Source organism: Lissotriton vulgaris, chromosome 4_1 (genome assembly GCF_964263255.1).
Source record: "Lissotriton vulgaris chromosome 4_1, aLisVul1.2, whole genome shotgun sequence".
Lineage (NCBI taxonomy): Eukaryota > Metazoa > Chordata > Amphibia > Caudata > Salamandridae > Lissotriton > Lissotriton vulgaris.
Genome location: NC_141691.1, coordinates 108,521,743 through 108,544,252, shown reverse-complemented (window position 1 = coordinate 108,544,252; position 22,510 = coordinate 108,521,743). Strand labels below are relative to the sequence as shown.

The window sequence follows — 22,510 nt, the reverse complement described above, 5'->3', positions numbered from 1 at the left end:
GTAAGATTCTACCCGGATTTTACACAGGCAGTCAAAAAACAAAGACTTGGATTTCTGGGCATCAAAAGACGATTGAGAGACATGGAACTGAAATATGCAATGTTATTCCCAGCTAGACTGCGTGTGGAGTTTAAAGAACGTACATATTTTTTTGATTGCCCGGAGAATGCGGGAGAATGGCTTGACACTCTACTGCACCAACTTACCGGGGAAACATTTGCACTCCTCCTCACATGGAGGTCCCTGAAGTTCCACTTTCCCCCCGGCCTGCCATTCCTCGTAGAGTACGTGACATAACTGATTATGTATTTGTCTCTCCCCTGCTCCCGTCCCCTAATATAACTTGAGCACCCTATTGTATGGTAATTTATTCCTCCTTCTCGTCTGGACTGATATTCTATTGTACTGTGTTCTTGCCTTGTTTCTTTTTGCATTTTAATAAAAAGAGTTACAAAAAAAAAACTTGGAATTTCGAAAGCCTTAGTAAAGCCCCATATATCACTGCAGTGGATGCATTTGCCCACTGAGATATCACTCACAGTTTTTAATGCTAGTATATGCAAGAAGACCGCACACATGCCTTGTTAGACCTGAAATCATTGGTGTGAGTCTCCCTTCCATTTTTAACGATTACCTCCTCTGTTTTGATATGTTTTTGCTGGTTATATGCTTTGGGCACTGTACCACTGCTAATCAGTGCCACAGTGCAAGTGCTCCCTATGTTAAATTGATGTATTGATTATTGATTCCATGATTGGGTTATTTGATTTACAAGTCAGACCCTAGTACAGTGCACCATGTGTGCCCAGGGCTTAAATGCTGCTGGTGGGCTTGCAGCACTGGCTGTGCCAACCACAGAAGCAGCTTGTAAAGTGTGTCTCAAGCCTGCCATTGCCAGGCCTGTGCGCAGTCTAGTAATGCTATGTCGACTTGGCCAGTGCACCCACTTGCCAGTCCCTAAACCTTCCCTTAGCTTCATGTCTGACACCCCTATGGTAGGCCCAAGGGTAGGGTGCATTGTAAGTATAAGGTAGGACATGCCCTGGTGTGTACAGCATGTCCTAATAGTGAACTACAGCCATTTTTGTTTTTCACTATTGCAAGGCTACCTGTTCTCCATAGGTTATAAAACACAGTTAGATTATTACATTCTTATAATCCTAACTAACTCAGGGAACATGGTAGAAATTCGAATTTAGTATGCCTGAACTCAGAATAATAAAATACATCTTTTAGTAAAGTTGGTTTTAATATTCTGTGTTTGAAAATACCACTTTTAGAAAGTAGGTATTTTCTTCCCAAACTGTCAAGGCCTGCCTCTGCTGGGTTGTGTATTCCTTGTCTGGGTTTGAGAGCGACAGGGCTTGGGGATTTCAGGAGATAGGCTGGGGCAGCCAAGTGGTAAATCTGCATCTAGATGGGAGGGAGGAGTTGCACCTTGGACCTGAATAGGTCCGGGCCTTCCCTCTACAATGCTGGCTCCACCTCCTGTGGTGTGTCTGATGTCTCTGCCCTGCACTGTGAAAGGAGAGAATGAATCTTGTCAACAAAGTGCTCCAGGGCTGTGCCTTCCCTCCCCTGTGCTGGCTTCACTTCCTGTGGGGCGGCTGATGTCTCTGCCCTGCACAGTGAAAGGAAGGAAAGTCATGTAAACAAAGTGCTCAGGCACTGGTTTGGACTATGCAGAGACCTCTCTGCCTTAAGATAACAAAGGATTTTGGGGTATAAATATTGGGACCCAGTCCCAAGAACTTGAGATCACTTCTGGAAAAAGAAACCTTTCTGCCAAGGAGAAGAACCAAAGAAGCTGCATGAGTTTGGACTGCCCCTCTGCCAGAGTTCTGTTTTCTGGGTTGGCATGCAGTGGGGTCTTCATTGCCAAGGGAAAGGAGAAGGAACTTTTTAAGGACTATCATCATCTACAGAATATTCTCCAAGGGCTTGAACTGTGCTTGCTTCCTGCTGAAGTCTCAGGGACAAAAGACTTCACCTCCAGCTCCCCCTGAGAATTTCCTTGCTGGGAATTCTATCTACAGACATTTGCATGTCCCTGGGAGCTGAAATTGTCTCTTTGCTGGAGAAGTGTGCCACTGCCGCATCTCCCTGAAAGCGTGTGTTCATTGAAGCTGCCTGCTGTCGCATCACCGGAGAAGCATGACGCCATTGAGAGAGTCGCCATCGCATTACCGGAGAAGCGTGTCGCAGGGCCTGTTGCGGCTCCAAAGTACAGAGTCGTCGCAAGGCTGCCAGGGCGTCTACGCATCATCATCGCATAGTCGCATCAAGGGCGCCATCTTCTTGCATCGCAACTGGATCATCGCATCGCATGAAGGCGCCATCTTGCGCACAGCAACGGGCCCGCAGGCCGAGAATCTATGTATCACCTCCACACAGGTAAGGATCACAACACATCCCCTACTCTACGCAAGCATTGAGGCACGACACATCCTTTCCCCTGGATCACGGAACCAACGCATATCCCCTTTTGCAAAACCTTTGTTCACTTTGTATTACGCATCCAATGACTTTGTTGCATTTATCATCAACTTGAACTAAGCAACGTTTATCATCTTTAAGTCAACTTTAAGTATAGTATTGTGGATTTTTGTCGTTTGTGGTCTTTTGCTAAGTCTATATAAAGAATACTTATTTTTATAAAACCTGTGTTGTGTCCATCTGTAGTGTTTTCACTGTATTACTGTATATATTCACAAATGCTTAACACACTGCCTCTGAGATAAGCCTGTCTGCTCATGCCAAGTTACCAAGGGGCTGAGCAGCAGTTATTTAGTAGTGTAATCCCCTTATCCTGACTTAGAAGTAAGGGTCCCTCTTTGGACAAAAGTGAATACCATTGCCAACTAGAGACACCCAGATCTAACATTGTTGGTCAGCGGTGAGGATTTGAACTTTGCATTTGTATTTCATATACAGTGATTGGTGTACACTACTAGTGAGTGCAGACTAAACGCGACCACATACCTTTTTTTTTAGAATTCTTTCCTTGGGACTGTTATTTTTCCTGAAAACTCCCAATTAATATTACCATGAGTAAATCAGCATCTGTTGCATCTATGGATCTTGATTTTGAGGAAGAGAGGTTGGAAAGCTACATTGTGAAACAGCTCAGGTATCTCTGCAAGAAATTGAAAGTTGCTACACCAGTCATTTCTTAAATGGAGGACTACCAAAAGGCGCAGAGGGCCTGGGTAGAAGCAAGAAATATCCCTGATCTTGTGGTGGAGTCAGTTGGGGATGCAGATGGGCAAATTGATATGCCAGGGTTTCCAGCCATGGGAGGGCTGACATCCCCACCACCTGGCAGCAGCATCTGTTCCAAAGACCTGTCCCCCAGAGAGTTGGAAGACAGGGAGAGAAATAGGGCACTCATGCTGGAGTTGGCTAAGCTTAAGATGGAGAGTCATAGCAAAACAGAGAATAACAGGTTGTCTTTGGAAAGAGAAAGAATGAGAATGGAACATGAGAGGATGTTGAGGGAGTTAGAGATCAAGTCGAAGGGCATAGAAATCAATCCCTCTGGTGGCAGCGCACCATCTGTGCCTTCAGAAGGCCGGGTACATATTCCCAAGGATATCATCAAAGATTTCCACAAAAGTGAAGATATTGGGCAGTGGTTTGCAGCCTATGAGATAGCAATGTTGGCCCACCGGCTCCCTGAGAAGGATTGGGGAGCGGGGTTGTGGGGCCGCTTTTTGACTGAAGGGAGGGATACTTTGTTATACCTGCCCAGTGAGAATAGGATGTCTAATGTAAGCAAGGGCGAATTTTGCGAATTCGCGATCTGCGAATTTGCGGATTTGCGAATTCGCGATCCGCAAAATTCGCGAATTAGTGCGAATTTGCGGATTTTTGTTTTTTGCGTGTTCGTGGGGTTTTTTGCGTGTTCGCGGGGGGTTTTGCTTGTTCGCGGGGATTTTTGCGTCTTCGCGAGCCGCTTGCATAGCGAAGTTACCCATGCAGTCGTTTATGGGAGAGGGAGAGAGAGATAGATAGATAGATAAAAAGAGAGAGAAAGAGAGGGAAAGAGAAAGGGAGAGAGAGAACGAGAGAAAGAAAGAGAGGCCGGATCTCTGAAGGGTCAGATTCCTGAGTTGCCCCTACAGAACATACAGCTTTTTATTTTTAGCAAAATGCATATGAAAATTGTGCTGTAAAGGTCTCTTTTAGTTTAACCCCTCCTGACAACTCATAATGGGTGTATTTGCCATCCTCTCCCTTCTTCCTGTTTTTTATATCAGTAAGTGCTTCCTGATGAGGTTTAATTCCTTGGACAGGTGCCTCGTTGCCTACTTGTAACTATTCTCTGACCCTGCTTCAAGGGTCAGAGCAGGGTCAGAGAATAGTTGCAAGTAGGCAACGAGGCGCCAGGAAGCAATTAGCAGCAGGTGTCCAAGTTGAAGTTAATTTGTTTGTAACCCTTTTGTAAAAGGTTACAAAGAAATTAGGTTCAACTTTTGCACCTGCTGCTGTAACCCTTACTTGGCTGAAAATTCGTCCCCGCTGATTCGCGGATTTTACCGCGATTTCGCGAGATTCGCGGATCGCGAAATCGTGGAAAATCTGCAAATTCGCACGCGAAACGGATTTTACACCCACCCTTAGTCTTATGCCGTCATGAAAGAAGCTCTGATGACAAGGTATGGTTTGACTCCAGAACTCTATAGACAGAGGTTCAGGAATTGTAAGAAGTTGCAGGGAATCACTTGGGTAGTATATGTGTCTTTCTTTTGCAGAGCTATGGATGGATGGGTGAGAGGTAGCAATGGGGATAATTTTCAAGCTCTCTATGATTTGATTGCCAGGGAGCACTTGTCTGCTAATTGTTTTCCAGAGCTATGCCAGCACCTTATTGATAGCAAGTTGACTAACCCTAGAAAGCTTGCTGAGGAGACGGACCACTGGGTCAGTACTAGGGTCGGCAAGGGTATTGTGGGAAACTCCTCCAAGGGTGGGCAGGGTCCCCAGCAGAAGAGTAGGGGGGACAAGGGTAAACAGAGAGCGTTCCAGAAAGGGCCCCAAAGTAATTCCCAAGGGAACCAAGGTAATGGTTCCCTGCCTCCCCTTGAGAAGAAGTCAGGACCCGACAGGCAAACCTGTTCATAGGGGGCCTGTTACCTGATTTCAGTGTAAGCAGGTGGGAACCCTTTGGTATGATCCCCAGTGTCCCAAAAAGGGTCAGTATGTGCCACCCCGTACACCACCCCATCAGATGGCCAGTGTAGCCCTGGGTTGGGAGGAGATGGGTGCCCAAGGTGGGTGGGGTCCCGCAGAAATGTCCCTTGTCTCATTAGGAGACTTTGAGATAGTCCCTAAAACCCAGCTGCCTGATAACACAAAAAATACAGGCAGTGGGTGACCATCAATGGCCATAGAGTGGAGGCTGTAAGAGACACCGGAGTCAGTGTGTCAGCGGTCAAGTGTCACTTGGTGTCTGAAGAGCTGGTGGTCCCCAATGCATTCTTCCCAGTATGTTGCTGCTGACAACACAGAGAGCCATTCTAAAGTGGCTCAACTTCCCTTTAAGTGTGGGGGGGTTCTCTGGTACTCTTCAAGTAGCTGTTAGGCCATCCATGCCTGTTGATTTTCTGTTGGGCAATGATTTAGAAAGCTCCCCTTGGGCTAGGGTAGAGAGGAAGGCTCATTTAGAGATGTTGGGTCCCCCTGAGTGGGCATGTGTGACCAATTGGTCTATGGCAGCTAAGGGTGTTCAAGAGACCCTGGAGCCTGAAAGTATGGCCCAGGGACCTGCCTTAAAGAGAAGAGGTAGGGGGCACGAGAAACCAGCCCCCATTGTTCACACAATACAGGAGGAGGTAGACCTTGAGAGGGACCCTGGAACCCACTAGTGAGCAAGTTTCTGAACTGGGGAACCTATGTGAGCTGACCCATTGGCATCAAGAAGGGGGTCCCTCCTCCTGAGAGGAATTTTGTGCAGAGCAGAAGAAGTGCCCTTCTATTGTAGGTTTGAGGCAACAGGCCACAAACCAGGCAGCAGGTGATCAGTCTGGATCACATTGGATCTACTGGGGGAATGGTCTCCTTTATAGCAAGCCTAAGGTTGCTGAGCCTGGGTCAGCCTGTGTGCTGGTGGTACCCCAGAGCTTCAGAGCCTTCCTACTGGGGTGGCTTATGATGTTCCTTTAGCTGGACATCTGGGGCAGAACAAGTCCTTTGAAAGGCTTGTCTCCCACTTTTATTGGCCCCAGATGCAGAAGAGTTCAGATACTCATTGTAGAACTTGTCAAACTTGCCAGGCAAGTGGGAAAAGTGGAAGGAGGCACAAGGCCCCTCTCCAACCTTTCCATGTAGTCAGAACCCCCTTTGAATGGGTGGGCATTGACATTGTGGGGCCACTTGACCCAAGACAGACATGGGCAACAGGTTTATCCTGGTCTTGGTGGACCATGCGTCCTCGGTACCCGGAACCCATCCTACTCAGGCCAGTGACAGCCCCCGTGGTGGGACGTGCAATGATGGGGATTTTATCCCGTGGGGGGTTCCCCAGAGAGGTGGTGTCTGACCAAGGTACAAACTTCATTTCCAATTATATGAAGTCTCTGTGGAAGGAGTGAAGTGTTACCAACAAGTTTACCACTCTTTACCACCCACAAGGTAACGGACTGGTTGAGAGATTCAACCGGACCCTTAAAGGCATGATCATGGGTCTCGAAAAACCAATAATGCATAAGTGGGACGTCCTCTTGCCATGCCTTCTGTTTTCTTACTGTGAGATGCCACAAAAGTCCCTATGGTTCAGCCTCTTTGAGCTTTTGTATGGACACCCGGTAAGAGGACCTTTGAGTCTGGTCAAGGAAGGCTGGGAGTTATCTATCAGGAAACCTCCCCAGGATGTATATAGTTACATGCTGGCCTTTAGAAACCAGACTCGGCAATTCAGAGGTCTTGCTCAGGCAAATCTGGAAGCCAGCCAGGAAGAGATGAAGCAGTGGCATGATCAGAATGCCACTTTGATTGAGCTTCAACCTGGACAGAAAGTTTTGGTCATGGCCTCTGTGGAGCCTTGTGCTTTCCAGGACAGGTGGACCAGTCCATATGAGGTGGTGGAGAGCAAGAGTGATGTCACCTAGCTGGTGAACTTGCGGTCTCCAAGGAACCCTTTGAGGGTCCTACATGTTAACCGGTTGAAATCCTACTTAGAAAGGTCCGAAGTGTGCATGCTCCTAGCGATGGATGATGGAATAGAGTAGGAGACCAAACCTCTACCTGACTTCCTGTCTGCAACAGAGCAAGATGGGTCAGAGGATGGAGTCAGCCTCTCTGCCATCCTGACCCCTGATCATCAGCAAGATTGTCGCCAACTGTTGGGGCAATTCTCTGATCTCTTTTCCTTGGTTCCTGGTGTCACAGAGTGGTGCGTCCATGATGTGGACACTGGAGACAGTCCTCCTGTGAAGCACAAGGCTTACGGAATGAGCGACAAGGTCAGAGCATACATTAAGGAGGAAGTCTCCAAAATGTTTGCTTTAGGGGTGATTGAGTCCTCAAACAGTCCTTGGGCCAGCCAAGTGTTTTTGGTCCCAAAGGCTGCTGGGCCTGGTGCCACACCCAAACTCCGGTTCTGTGCGGACTACTGAGGACTCAATTCAGTCACCAGGACTGACGCGCACCCTATCCCCAGAGCTGATGAGCTCATTGATCGGTTAGGGGCTGCACGGTACCTCAGCACGTTTGATTTGACGTCTGGGTACTGGCAGATCTCCTTGACTGATGGGGCCAAAGAGAGGTCAGCATTCTCCACACCAGATGGGTACTACCAATTCCGGGTTATGCCCTTTGGGATGAAGAATGCCCCTGCCACCCTTCAGAGGTTGGTCAACCAGGTGTTGGCTGGGCTGAAGGATTTCAGTACTGCCTACATGGATGACATTGCAGTGTTCAGCGCCAGTTGGGAAGAACATATGCACGACCTCTGGGAAGTGTTGATGGTGCTGCACAAGGCAGGCCTCACGATCAAGGCAAGTAAGTGCCAGATCGGGCAGGGTTCTGTGGTGTACTTGGGTCACCAGGTAGGGAGCGGCCGGGGTGCGCCCCTGCAACCCAAGATTGATACCATCCTGGCATGGGAACACCAAAGACTCAGACGCAGGTGAGAGCCTTTTTAGGACTCACGGGGTACTGCAGGAGGTTTGTCAAGGGGTATTGCAACATTGTTGCACCCTTGACTGAGCTGACTTCCAGGAAGCAGCCCAAGAAACTGAACTGGACTGACACATGTCAGAAAGCTTTTGACGCCCTGAACACTGCCATGTGCACAGCACCCATGCTTCAGGCGCCCAACTTCACAAAAGAATTCATTGTTCAAACAGATGCTTCAGAGCCTGGTGTGGGGGCTGTTCTTTCACAGATTAATGAAGAGAGGCTAACCCAACCTGTAGCCGTCATCAGTATGAGGTTTCTTCGACGGAAACAGAGGTGGAGTGCAATTGAGCGTGAGGCATTTGCTGTGGTCTGGGCACTGAAGAAGTTGAGACCATACTTGTTTGGGACTCACGTCCGGGTTCAGACCGACCACAGGCCCCTGAGATGGCTAATGTAGATGAGGGGTGAGAACCCAAAATTGTTAAGGTGGTCCATTTCCCTACAGGGTATGGACTTTACGGTGGAACACCGCCCTGGTATAGAATACGCCAACGCTGATGGTCTGTCCAGATTTCTCCGTCTTAGTGAAGAGAACTCCCAAGGAGAAGGGTAGTTCTCCCCACCTTTCAGCTGGAGGGGACACGTGTTAGACCTGATATCATTGGCGTGAGTCTCCCTTCCATTTTTGATGGATTGCCTCCTCTGTTTTGATATGTTTTTGCTGGTTATAAGTTTTGGGCACTGTGCCACTGCTAATCAGTGCCACAGTGCAAGTGTTCCCTATGTTAAATTGATGTATTGATAAGTGATTCCATGATTGGGTTTTTTGATTTACTTGTCAGACCCTAGTACAGTGCACCATGTGTGCCCAGAGCTTGTAAATCAATGGCTGCTGGTGGGCTTGCAGCACTGGTTGTGCCACCCACAGAAGCAGCTTGTAAAGTGTGTCCCAGGCCTGCCATTGCAAGGCCTGTGTGCAGTCTAGTACTGCCATGTCGACTTGGCCAGTGCACCCATTTGCCAATCCCTAAACCTTCCCTTTGCTTCATGTCAGACACCCCTATGGTAGGCCCAAGGGCAGGGTGCATTGCAAGTATAAGGTAGGACATGCCCTGGTGTGTGTAGTATGTCCTAATAGTGAACTACAGCCATTTTCGTTTTTCACTATTGCAAGGCTACCTGTTCTCCATAGGTTAGAATGGACAGTTAGATTATTACATTCTTATAATCCTAACTCAGGGAACATGGTAGAAATTTGAATTTAGTATGCCTGAATGCAGAATAATAAAATACATCTTTTAGTAAAGTTGGCTTTAATATTCTGTGTTTGAAAATGCCACTTTTAGAAAGTAGGTATTTTCTTGCCTAACTGTTCAGGCCTGCCTCCACTAGGTTGCGTATTCCTTGTCTGGGTTTGTGAGTGACAGGGCTGTGGGATTCCAGGAGACAGGCTGGGGCAGCCCAGTGGTAAATCTGCATCTAGATGGGAGGGAGGAGTTGCACCTTGGACCTGAATAGGTCCGGGCCTTCCCTCTACAATGCTGGCTCCACCTCCTGTGGTGTGTCTGATGTCTCTGCCCTGCACTGTGAAAGGAGAGAAGGAATCTTGTCAATAAAGTACTCCAGGGCTATGACTTCCCTCCCCTGTGCTGGCTCCACTTCCTGTGGGGGCGGCTGATGTCTCTGCCCTGCACAGTGAAAGGAAGGAAAGAGTCATGTAAACAAAGTGCTCAGGCACTGGTTTGGACTAGGCAGAGGCCTCTCTGCCTTCAGATAACAAAGGATTTTGGGGTATAAATATTGGGACCCAGTCCCAAGAAATTGAGATCACTTCTGGAACAAGAAACCTTTCTGCCAAGTAGAAGAACCAAGGAAGCTGCAGGAGTTTGGACTGCCCCTCTGCCAGTGTGCTGCTTGCTGGGTTGGCCTGCAGTGGTGTCTTCATTGTCAAGGGAAAGTAGAAGGAACGTTTTCAGGACTTTCATCATCTACAGAGTATTCTCCAAGGGCCTAAACTGTGCGTGCCTCCTGCTGAAGTCTCAGGGACAAAAGACTTCAACTCCAACTCCCACTGTGAATTTCCTTGCTGGGAATTCTATCTACAGACATTTGCGTGTCGCTGGGAGCTGGTAGCGCGACGCATCGAGAGGAAGCGTGTTGCTGCCGCATCTGAGATCATCGTATCGCCGGAGAAGTGTGCCGCCGCCACATCTCCCTGAAAGCGTGTTTTCATCGAAGCTGCTTGCTCTCGCATCACTGGAGAAGCGTGATGCCATCAAGAGAGTCGCCATCGCATCACCGGAGAAGCGTGTTGCAGGGCCTGCTGCTGCTCCAAAGTACAGAGTCGTCGCAAGGCTTCCAGGGCGTCTACGCATCGTCATCGCATCGTCGCATCAAGGGCGTCATCTTCTCGCATCACAACCAGATTATCGCATTGCATCAAGGGGACATCTTGCGCACCGCAACGGGCCCGCAGGCCGAGAATCTACGCATCACCTCGTCACTGGTAAGGATCACAACGCGTCCCCTACTCTGCGCAAGCATTGAGGCACGACGCATCCTTTCCCCCGGATCAGGGAACCGATGCATCTCCCCTTTTGCAAGCCTTGTGTTCACTTTGTGTTAAGCATCCAGGTACTTTGTTGAGAACTTTGTCACATTCATCATCAACTTGAACTAAGCAACGTTTATCATCTTTAAGTCAACTTTAATTATAGTATTGTGGATTTATGTTGTTTGTGGTCTTGTGTTAAGTCTATATAAAGAATACTTATTTTTATAAAACCTGTGTTGTGCCCATCTTTAGTGTTTTCACTGTATTACTTTGTATATTCACAAATGCTTAACACACTGCCTCTGAGATAAGCCTATTTGCTCGTGCCAATCTACCAAGGGGGTGAGCAGGGGTTATTTAGGAGTGTCCTGATTTAGAAGTAAGGGTCCCTATTTGGATAAAGGTGAATACCATTACCAACTAGAGACCCCAGATCTAACATGCCCTAAATACTAGTATTAACTCATCCCTGGCTGAAGATGTAGGTGGATTTGAAGAGGCAGTGAGTAGGGATTGGAAAGTAGAGTCCACCCCAGCTTCAGGGTACTGAGACCATGTGGAAGGCTGGTGGCTGAGGGCTTGTGGCACACAGATGCCTAAGCTCATAAAAACGTTGAGAGTGTAGGACCTCAGGTGATGAGAGAGAAGTACATACTTCTGTGTGGTAAATGGCATTGAGGATGATGGGCGAGGGAGGCCTTCGGCCTTGCTAGAATAACTTCCAGCCTGTCCCTCCCTCAGTGGGACCAGATGTGAGCCTGGCGATGGGAGTAACCTGTGCTGTGGGGCATATTTACTGGAATTGTGGTGAAGGAAGCAGAACAAGTTGCCTTGTTGCACTGCCCTCCTTCACAGGGAAAGGGCAGGAATACAGCCTATTTTTCCAATATGGTGCATTCCTGTCCTTTCCCCCTGCGCTGGCTCAGTTTCGGCAGTTTAGCACCAACGCAGGCGACCTTGACCTATAGTGCAAGTTTGCATAAGTTGTAGGTAGGATTGTTTTTGTGCAGGAAGGGTCACCTACGTCAATACCCCCCCCTTGCATACATTATACCTGGCACAGGTATAATGTGGTGCAGGGGTTTACAAAGTGACGCATCTACCTAGATGTGTCACTTTGTAAATATCGTGAAACAAGGCGCATTTTTTTACGCCACTGATGCGTCACAAAAAGTGACGCACCGGCGGCGTAAAAGTGACGCACCGCCTCATAAATGAGGCCCCTAGTGATTTGTCTCTTGTAGGTATCAAGGACCCCCTGATATGGATAGGACTCCTGGGTCAGGGACAACAATTTTCATGTAAAAACATATACCCAGGCAGACTATGAACACAAGAGCTGGCTATTTAAAAAAACATATTTATATACTCAAAAAGAATAACAAATAATCAATGCAATGAACTGGAATGATATCAAAAGAGATAATTTTTAATATAAATATAAAAGATGGCTAAATACATATAATTAACAAATTACACAATAAAAAGATTTTTCTTAGGACTTGTGGCTTTTCTTTCAATTATATTCTCTGGTTATGGAGAATAGGGCTGTGTCAACGCGTTTCGACAAAGTCTTTTGTCTTCATCAGGACAAATCGATATTCAGCCACTTTTTCTAGACAAAATAAAATAGTATTTGAGTGACATTAAAATCACAGTGCATTGCTTTTGTACAACAATCGTACGTTCTTCAATTGATAAAAAACTTTTTTTAGCCAGACTTATGTGGTGATACAGATAGCATGAAGACTCATAGTTGGAAAACAAAATTGCTTCATATTTCACAATTTTCTACAACAACATTTCATCCCTAACGTTGCAATCACAAACATATTCCCAAATATCTGTATTGAAACTAGGTAGAGGTTGGCACAACATTTATAAAACTTTACATTTTAGAATGAGAACTCTAACTGTTGCTAAGGAATTGTACTACTATTTAGAAAAAGGAGTTTATCAATTGATCCCTATACAATCTATCTAGTATTTATTCAGGTTTATTAAAGAAGGTGAAAGGCCTGTCTTTGTGGCAAAGAGGACGGAAAGCTTTGCTACAGGGTCATTCTATGAATGAAACTAGTTCATGCTGATCAAGTAGGATTTCATTACAATGAGTCAGAGTCAGAGTCAGAGTCAAAAACACTTTATTCGATTATTTTAAAATCATAAAAGTATGCTATACATCCAATTCTGATCACAAGAATAAAAAAGATTTATAAAAAGACTTTAAAAACAAGAAATCATTATGTACAAGTCTTCAATGGTAATCAAGGTAACTGTGCAATAATTATATACAGCTGCATCATATTTACATTCACTATAGATTTCTTCAGGTTTTTCAGTGAATTTACACGGATTGTACAAATGAGTTTGCTAACGGTCTATTTACAATTATATTTACAGATCTATATTACAATCAATTTACAGCACTACCCTGACAGGGCATACAGACTTTTTCAGGGAACTAAATCATATAGTCAGATCCCCTACTATCAGGGTGGGGGTGATCGGAGTCTTTTTTGTCTGGACCGGATAGACATTGTCAGGAAATTGGCTACCCTGTACATTATTAAAGGTGTTTCCATTAGCTGCAGGAACAGAAAAGCCGGTTTAACTTGTATAAACCCAAGTTCTTTCAATATAGGTTTGATAAACTTCTCTCTAGCATTTTTAAAAAAAGGGCAAAAGAACAGAAAATGCAATGAATCCTGATCGGAGAAATCATCACACCTGCAGGGAACATTCTCATGGGGCCTACACCACTTACTATATTCACCCAACAGAAAGTGAGCCTGATTGAAACGAAATTTCGTAAGGAGCCACTGATGGAAAGGTTTATTTACTATCGTCAGATACGGTTCGATAGCTAGTGAAGTAATTGTCAAATAATGGGACCTTACAGTTGGCTTCATAATTTCACATGACTCTCTTTCTGCTTCTCTTTTCTTTATAAATTGAGACTTTACCCAGCTAATATCCTCTTTCTTTAGACCTTCAGGATTGGTATATAGGTCAGGGCGGCCCAGGTATCCTGCTGTTTTTTTAATTACAATGAGTCAATAAGGGCCTTCAGTTAAAAAAGCCAGAATTGTAAAGTTTAGTTGGATAAATTAAAATCTCTGTAGATTTACATTGTATTGAGTTGTTCAAAGCAGAAATTGATATATGTTAGGTGAACAAGCACAAACATTCCCTTTCTCGCTACAATATTTATTTTTTGGTCGTTATTCTTCTTACCTAAAATATGATGTAACCAAACAGATTCGAAGTTGATGTAGGGAATAAGGCACCTTTCCTTTAAATTCCGGAGTTGGCATGTGATAACTAATTAAAGGAAACATAATTACGGTTTTTAAGTTCCTATGATGATTTACCCGCAGTAAACAAAATTCTCCCTCCTTTAGCTCGTAATCAGGCCGGATGACATTCTTACCTGTTTAAGCAGTGTTCACTGCATCCATCTTATTTCTAACTACATCTACTCTTCGTCGTCTTTCTTTAAAACAGGGGGGGATAACTGCCCCTGTTGCCACAGTGTTTCGTGGCGGTTGGTGAAGCCGTTTGTTCGTTTAGCTAAAAAAATGCATAAATTTGTGTCAAATTGTATTTAAAGGATTGCTTTGCCGGTCTTTATTAACTTATTCTCATTTGATATTTACCTTTTGTATTTGTTGGCTTGTTTGAAGAAGCGCGGCAATAAATGAAAGCCGTTGGTTATTTCGCAGAGACGCGGAAATGGATAAAAGCCGCTGCGTGTCTTAATTTCACATTCATTAGCCGGGGCTGTAGTGCAACTTGGATGGTTGTTTACTGCAGTATGCCCACTAGATAAAGATACGATATCAAAGGCCGTCAGGTTACGAGTGAGGTAAAAGGATAACAGAGGACTTAAACAAAAAGCAGGATTAAGTTAAATTAATGCGCGGTTCGTGCAGGGTGAGCCAAGATCTTACCGTATAGATAATCGCGGTGCTCGGACGTCTCTGCCTTCCTCAGTGGTTCGTTTGAAAAAGGTGATTACGTGTAGTCCTTCCACCTTCACTATTTATTTCCTGAATAGGCTACGCCCCTTTTCATTACCTGAAATAAGTTCCGCCCCTATTTAAAGTGACACTTTATCTACATGGTTATACCCGGTTATAGACAAAGTGCTAGGGTAATTTATCTATATTTGCAGGGTTACAGGTTAGGTACTGGAATCATCGGTTTGAGGTTCAAAAAACGGAACCCCAGAAATACAATTTTATTATTACGCTCTCGATCCCCAAACCGATTTCTGTATTATCATGTCAATATTATAATAGTCTCATATTATCGCGTTTTCCCATGGCAAATCCTGATTTAACCCATGATTGAAAGTCCCAAGGGTAAAGATCCAAAAGACCTCTCGTTTAGTGCGAATTTCATCTCCTCCTTGGTTTTTCAATAAATGAATTCTTTCTAGAATACGCCATTTTAACTCTTCAGGTTTGTGGTTATACTCTAAAAAATGATTTACCAAAGGGGCTGTGGTTTTCCGTCTTTTAATAGCTGACCTATGTTCGGTTAGCCTAGTCTTTATCATGCGAGATGTCTCGCCCACGTATCCGAGGTTACAAGGGCAGAGAAGTAAATATACAACATTCTTTGTATTACAGGTCCAGAGTTCCTTGGCTTGAATTTTCATTTTATTGAACTCCATTGTTTCACCTGTGATAATGTTGTCGCAAGATTGGCAAGAACCACAGCGGGAGGTGCCTTTGATGGCATTTGCTCCATCAATCGACTTCTGAATGAAAGGGATATTCCGAGTATTGATCTTATGTCGGGAGTGAACTACTTGATCTTTTAAATTCTTGTTTCGCTTGTGAGCAAACATGGGTTTCTGTAGTTTCTGTTCATTATCTACAACATTTAGTAAATGCCAGTTCGAGTTAATTATCTGCCTAATCGTGGAATCCATAGTTGAGTGTTTAGTAATACATACTAATTTTGGATCTGTCTTCTGTTTTTGTGACTGTAACAGAGTGTCTCGATCATAAAATCGAGCTCTCTTGTATGCTCCTCTAATTAAACGATGTGGGTATCCTCTTTCAATAAATTTGTCTTTCATCACTTCAGCTTGGATGTCGAAGTCTTTTATATTGGTACAGTTCCGCCTTACTCTCAAAAATGGAGAGAAGGGGATACTGTCCTTCTGGCAACGCGGATGGTAACTCTTGAAGTGTAAAAGAGTATTGCGAGCAGTGGGCTTCATATATAAGTCCACTTCAAGAGAGCCTTCTTTGTTTTTGATATTTATATCAAGAAACTCAACTTTGGACTCACTAATATGTGCAGTGAACCGTAGATTTTCATCTGTTAGGTTCAACCACAAAAGAAATTCATTCAGAGTCTGTTTCCCATCGGTCCACATAAAAAAGATATCGTCAATATAGGGATACCAATGGGAAACAGACTCAAAAAATGGTGCCACCTCATTAAAGATGAACCTACTCTCAAACAGGATCATATAGATGTTAGCTATCGATGGGGCCATTGAAGCCCCCATACTTACACCCTTTATTTGCAAGAATAAATCCTCACCAAATTCAAAGAAGTTCTCTTTCAGCACTAGAGTCAAGCAGGCATATTTACTGGAATTGTGGTGAAGGAAGCAGAACAAGTTGCCTTGTTGCACTGCCCTCCTTCACAGGGAAAGGGCAGGAATACAGCCTATTTTTCCAATATGGTGCATTCCTGTCCTTTCCCCCTGCGCTGGCTCAGTTTCGGCAGTTTAGCACCAACGCAGGCGACCTTGACCTATAGTGCAAGTTTGCATAAGTTGTAGGTAGGATTGTTTTTGTGCAGGAAGGGTCACCTACATCAATACCCCCTTCCTTGCATACATTATACCTGGCACAGGTATAATGTGGTGCAGGGGTTTACAAAGTGACGCATCTACCTAGATGTGTCACTTTGTAAATATCGCGAAACAAGGCGCATTTTTTTACGCCACTGATGCGTCACAAAAAGTGACGCACCGGCGGCGTAAAAGTGACGCACCGCCTCATAAATGAGGCCCCTAGTGATTTGTCAGCATTTTTCAATTACACGCCTAACCTTTTACAATCTGAAACCACCCTCCCACTAATACGTATGCAAATGTCGATCTTGTTTCTTTAACAAGTCGCAGGGGAGCTGATAGCTTCCTTCTTCAATATTCATGAAGAATAAACTCGAGTAAAAGGAGAATTGTTGGTTGCGCATTCAGGATGAATTTGAAGAAACTTCGGTCAAAGGCGCAGGAGCACTTGGCAAAACTCTATGAATGCCATTAAAGACAGCAGACGAACATTCGAGGTACCAGGGGCAGGGCTCGTCTAGTTTTCTGTAGAACACACATTTGCGAGTCCTAATTTCTACAAACTAGAGTCAATCACTGTTTACAAATATATAATTTGGGCACATATTGTAGAAAGTCATGTTTACCAAAGGCGAAACTCTGAGTCATTGTTAAAAACGTTGTGTAAAGACATTATGAAGTTCCCTCTTGTGATAGGCATCTGTGTGTTTATGGTTTTCTGTGATGGTTGTCCCACAGGTCCGTTTCGTCAGCAGCACCTGGGTGTTTGGGAAGCTCATGTGCCACCTGAGCCGCTTCGCGCAGTACTGCTCGGTCCACGTCTCGGTGCTGACTCTGGTTGCCATCGCTCTGGATCGACACCAGGTAACAAGAGTGATCTGAACCTAGTTCTATTGAGGCTGAAACATGTCTTTGGGGCATTCATTGAATGATTGGGGTGACCTGCAAGTTAGGGGATGTCCAAAGAATCCAAATAATGCCAAAGTATGTACTTGTACTCATACATACATAGCTACAAACATATATACATGCATACGTGCAAGTACGTTCATACTAATGTATGTATGTACTTGAACTCATTCATACATAACTTCATACATACATACATACATACAAGCAGGTATATACATACTGAAGTATGTATGCACTTGTACTTAATGGTGGGATAATCACCTCGTAGATCCATGAATATCCTGAGAGATTAAAGTCTGGTTTATCATTCTATTAGATCTATATATGAATAGTTTTCCAAAATTAAACTGGACATGTGACCCATAAACAAACATGTTGTAGTGATACCTGAAATGTAGAGGAAGAGGCAGCTACTAATAGAGAATTTCTACGGGGATAGTGTCCCAGTATCAAATACAACTCAGAATTACTCTTTCCCCTACAAAGCAGAGGATTTTTTTTACCAACTCATTCTAACTAAAACTCTCAGGGGATCATTTACATTTCAGCCAAGAGAGAGCCCTGTGGTAAGCTGGTGGACCTCTCTTCATGCAGAATGTGAGGTTCCCTGCATCGAATAGAGTTGAGGGACCCACTGGATTCCCAGAGTGGAGCCTCAGCTGGCTGCACCATTAGAAACCCCTGACCCAGAGGCCAACCCAACATCTGCCACCAGTTCACAATGACAGCCATCTTGGCACATGTAAGCCAGGCCAACATCACTGATTTCTTTCTTGGATGGAACCACCATGTCAAGCATGGCAGTCATACACAGGAAACAAACACATATATCTCACATGAAAGGATAAAAGTTCCCGTGCATTAGGGACATGTTTATGTATTTTGTGGAATGAATTCTGATTCTGCCACATTAACATGAGGTCCCTCCCAGTGTTAAGCCATACCTAAAGTGTAACTGCTGCACCAATGGGTGTGCTTTAGGCACGGAGATCCATGCCAAGCAGACAGGGACCTCTCAGTAAACTGAGAGTCCTCCACCAGGGAGGTGGAGGCCAGGATCTTGCCAACTTAGCAGGCAAGTGACGCTTCCATCATAATGCACCTCAGAGAGTTCATTGATAAAGGAGCTGTGTATTTTTCCTTCCAATATTTGTGAAGGCTTTTTTTAGAAACAATATCCAGGCAGCAAAGACTCATTTGCGGGAATAATTTAGATATGACCTAGAAAACTATTGTTAATATTGAGATTCTGGATTAGGTTGAAACTCCAACATGCCCAAGATGGACTGCAGCTCATGGGAAACAAGTCTTTGTCCTAGCTTAAAACTTGTCGTCCTGGTATCAAAGTCTCATGGAGAATGAGTTGCATCAAAGCAATAAATATACCTACCTAGAGAGGAGACTCGTCTTGCTCTGGCATGGTGGACTGAGACGCACCTCTTGGAGCAAATAACTTTGCATGGTAAAACACCATTAATGCAGGACACTACAGAATGGTAATGAGTGTAGGTATTTTAAATTAAAGGTACTTCCAAAGTCTTAAACTACCTTATTTTTACATATGTCACCCTTAAGTTCTCCCCTAGGTACCCTGGGGGTGGGGTGCCTTGTAACTATAAGCAGGGACATTTTTAAAGACGTTTTATATGCCTTGGCAAGGGAAAAACTGGCAATTGTATTTTTCCCCATTGTAGCATATAGGCTCCATTGGCTACATGTGTACACTTTAATAAAATAAAGCTATTGACAGGATTGAGCTAAAATATACTTCAAACCATTAAAATGATAGTTAGAATAAGTACAACTTGCCAAGGTTAGATGTACAATAACTATCAGAGAAAAGAAGTTATTGAACTTTCCTTTCTGAATAACCAAATTCCAGCCTTACAGCAGCCGCTCCTAAATGGACAGGCTTTGGCAGGCTGAGCCAAACTTCTCTGATGAGGTGTGAAGTAGCCTGGATAGACAAAGGACATCTGGTTGGAGGAGATCTTTAACTGCAGAGCAAAAGGCAGGATGGGGGTAGAGTAGCAAAACTGGATTGACAGTAAGGACAGGATACAGGCTCAACCCCACATCCTGCACAGCAAGCCAGATAGAAGCCCAAGCAATTGAATTAGGAGAGGGACTGAAAGGTGAGTGTTAGGGAAACTTAGTCATGCCAGTGGGTTGGCTTAGCCAGATCTTAACATCCAGGAGAGAGTTTTTCCAATTTGGATTTGAAAAGAATGGTGCTTTCTGGGACAAGACTATGCCACACTTTGGAGAAAGTTGTCATACCTGAGGGTGGCACCCTGCAGCCCATTTGCCAGGGGTGCACCCCTGCTTGGCACCCCGGGAGCACTGATAAATATGAGAGAGCTGCCCAGCAACTCAGATCCCTTCCTGAAACTCCAAGAAAAAAAAGGACTGCCCTGCTGGAACCCTGGCCTGAACCAACGGGATTGCACTTGGAATGACTGAGAGCAACAGGTTAAAATAACTGCACCTGCATCATCTCCAGCAAGAAGAAACCAGCTGTCCACCTTCAATTGGAGCAACTCAGAATTAGTTTCAGGAACCTTGAATTGGTGTTGTAGACACCTTGGAACCCCAAACAGACCTTCTGGAAGAATATCCAGACGTTTGGAGAAGTGTGGAGCATTTTTGTCAAAATGCTCCATAATTATACCAACCTGGTGACATCGCACCACTATTCGGCCTGAGATTCAGGTTTGCCCCACTGAAGCTCCAGAGCTTTTCCTCATTGAAGAGACTTCCAGATGTTGGCCGAGGCATTGCGCTGAGCCAAGTCGCCATTGTCTAACCCAAAGCTGGTCTGACAAGGAGCCTCGCTTGACGTCGAGAGAAAAAGTTTCAAAAAATGACTAATACAGATGGTAAAAACTTGACCGGGTCCTACTGCACAGTATATCCAACACGTGCCCGATCACAGTTGGCCTGAAACTTTGACTTTGACTTGGTCAAGCATGACCAGATGCCCTAAAGTGGTGCCTTTTGCTTTTAGGCAATAGAAAGTGTTTAATCTTTAAAAATGTATAACTCCAGTTTCCTACATTGGATTTTTGTCCTTTTGGTGTCCTTTTAATCGTAAGAATATGTCCAATTTGTATAAAATTGTTTGGGATTTTCATTGTGTGTTGTGTCTTTTATATTTAAATGTATTGGTGTTTTTAAATGCTACACACCCATCTCCTAAGTTACCCGGCCTGTTTGCAGCCAGCTACCAGGGGTTGAGCAAGGGAATAGTTTATTGAGACCTTGACTTGACCGTATATTGTGATTGTGGTCTTATTACTAGTGGTAGGTACATACCTACACCTATTAATAAATCACATTTCAATAGGAGAAATAAAGATATTTCTCATTGTTGCACCTCTGGTCCGAGGCGTACAATTCTGATACATTCCCAGCTCTACTAGTGTTGGTAAATTTGCGAATGTGTCAGAATACAAGGGAGGATGCGTGGGAACACCAACACTCCACCCATGGAACATCTCCCTGCTCAGAGTAATGCAGGGCACCAATTTGCATTGTTTTGTGTTACTCTAGACTTATAAAGCCATGCAGGGCAACACAAGGTAGCCTTACATGCTTTGATAAATCTCATTTAGGTTTTGTGTCACCCATGAGTGCCCTTAGGTGGCCAAGGGCAAGCAAAACCGTGATAAATATGGGCCTGGGTAACTGCAAAGCTGACCTTTGTATTACTATATGGTATTACATGCAATGCTCTATGGTCTACTTACTGGTTATCCAGTTAAGCTAGTAGCAATTTTCTGTTAAATATGCATGTTATGCAAAAGATGGTAGATTATGTAGCCAGTGTGGCAATTCCGTAATTGTGTGGTGAATGGTGTGGCTGCAGAATCACAGAATTCATGCAACCATACCTACACCCAGCATCTATGATTTTAGTAGCACTTTCCCTTCAAAGGTTATAGATTTAACATTGAGTTACATATTATGTAGCGTGAATGTGTCTAAGAGCATGGGCTGCTGGAGATTTTTTTTAATTATAAATACAGATGCTATGGGATAGGAGAAGTTGGGCTGTATATATCACACCAGCTTCACGTATCTATACTTAGTACAGGAGTCCTGCGTACAGACAGATATTTTACCAGAGGTTTTTGTTGCATTGCCCCATAGTTCAAGAGATCATTGGGCCTTTGCAGTTATATCACAAATTACTTACTGGTGTGACCCAAACCGGTAACCTTCATAATGCAGGATTTACAATTAAATGTTGATTAAAGAGTGAAACCTGCTTTTACTCAAATTTTTTTCATTTATTGATTCAAAATTAAAACCAGTTTACTGCTGCTACAAATGGATCCTAACACCTTCTTCAGGAAACATAACATTTCTTTGATACAGAAATGTGATTTTTCTATGAATATAATAACTGTGATATATGCACAGAAAACGTATTGTAGCGGATGGTGTGCCGCAGGGATCTATCTTGAGTCCCTTACTTTTTAATACCTATGTTAGACCCCTGGCCACCATTGTGGAGAAAGCAGGCCTCTCTCTATTTTCATACGCTGACGATACACAAATTATTATCTCTCTTTCTACTGTGGAAGACGGCAGTATTTCAGTTCTGAAACAAGGATTGAACAAAGTTTCTGAAAGGATGCACAACAACTTCTTGAAACTTAATGGGGACAAGACTGAGGTTGTTATCCTGGGCAAGGGGAAGAATTTATTGCCCCCAACACTGGCCCTAAGAAATGGGTTCTTTCCCCCAACCTGTTGCCCAGGTTCGCAACCTTGGATTTCTCATTGATAAGAATCTCTCTATGCGGCAGCAAGTAGTAAAAGTGGCCTCTACACGTTTTACCATCCTAAGATGTCTCCACAAAAATCTATGGATGCTTCCTGCCTCCACACAAAGGATGGTCATCCGGGCCTTATTTGTCTCACGCCTGGACTACAGTAACGCTCTTTATCTAGGAGCTGACCAAGAAACTCTCAGAAAGCTTCAGGTTGTGCAGAACGCAGCTGCATGTCTTCTCTGCCATGTTCCGCGGAGAGTCTCTATTTCCCAGTCGCTCCTAGACCTCCACTGGCTCAGGATTGCTAGCAGAATCAAG

General features: G+C 44.4%; 1 protein-coding gene across 1 annotated transcript in view; it reads left to right on the top strand.

Moving 5' to 3' along the window:
- Nucleotides 1-22,510, top strand: part of LOC147718435 (G protein-coupled receptor 83-like) — a 127,520-nt gene that overhangs the window by 45,400 nt on the left and 59,610 nt on the right. Inside the window, exon 2 of the mRNA XM_086966720.1 lies at nt 17,238-17,363. Within this exon, the coding sequence (XP_086822846.1) occupies nt 17,238-17,363 (126 nt within the window). The remainder of the gene's footprint in view (nt 1-17,237; nt 17,364-22,510) is intronic.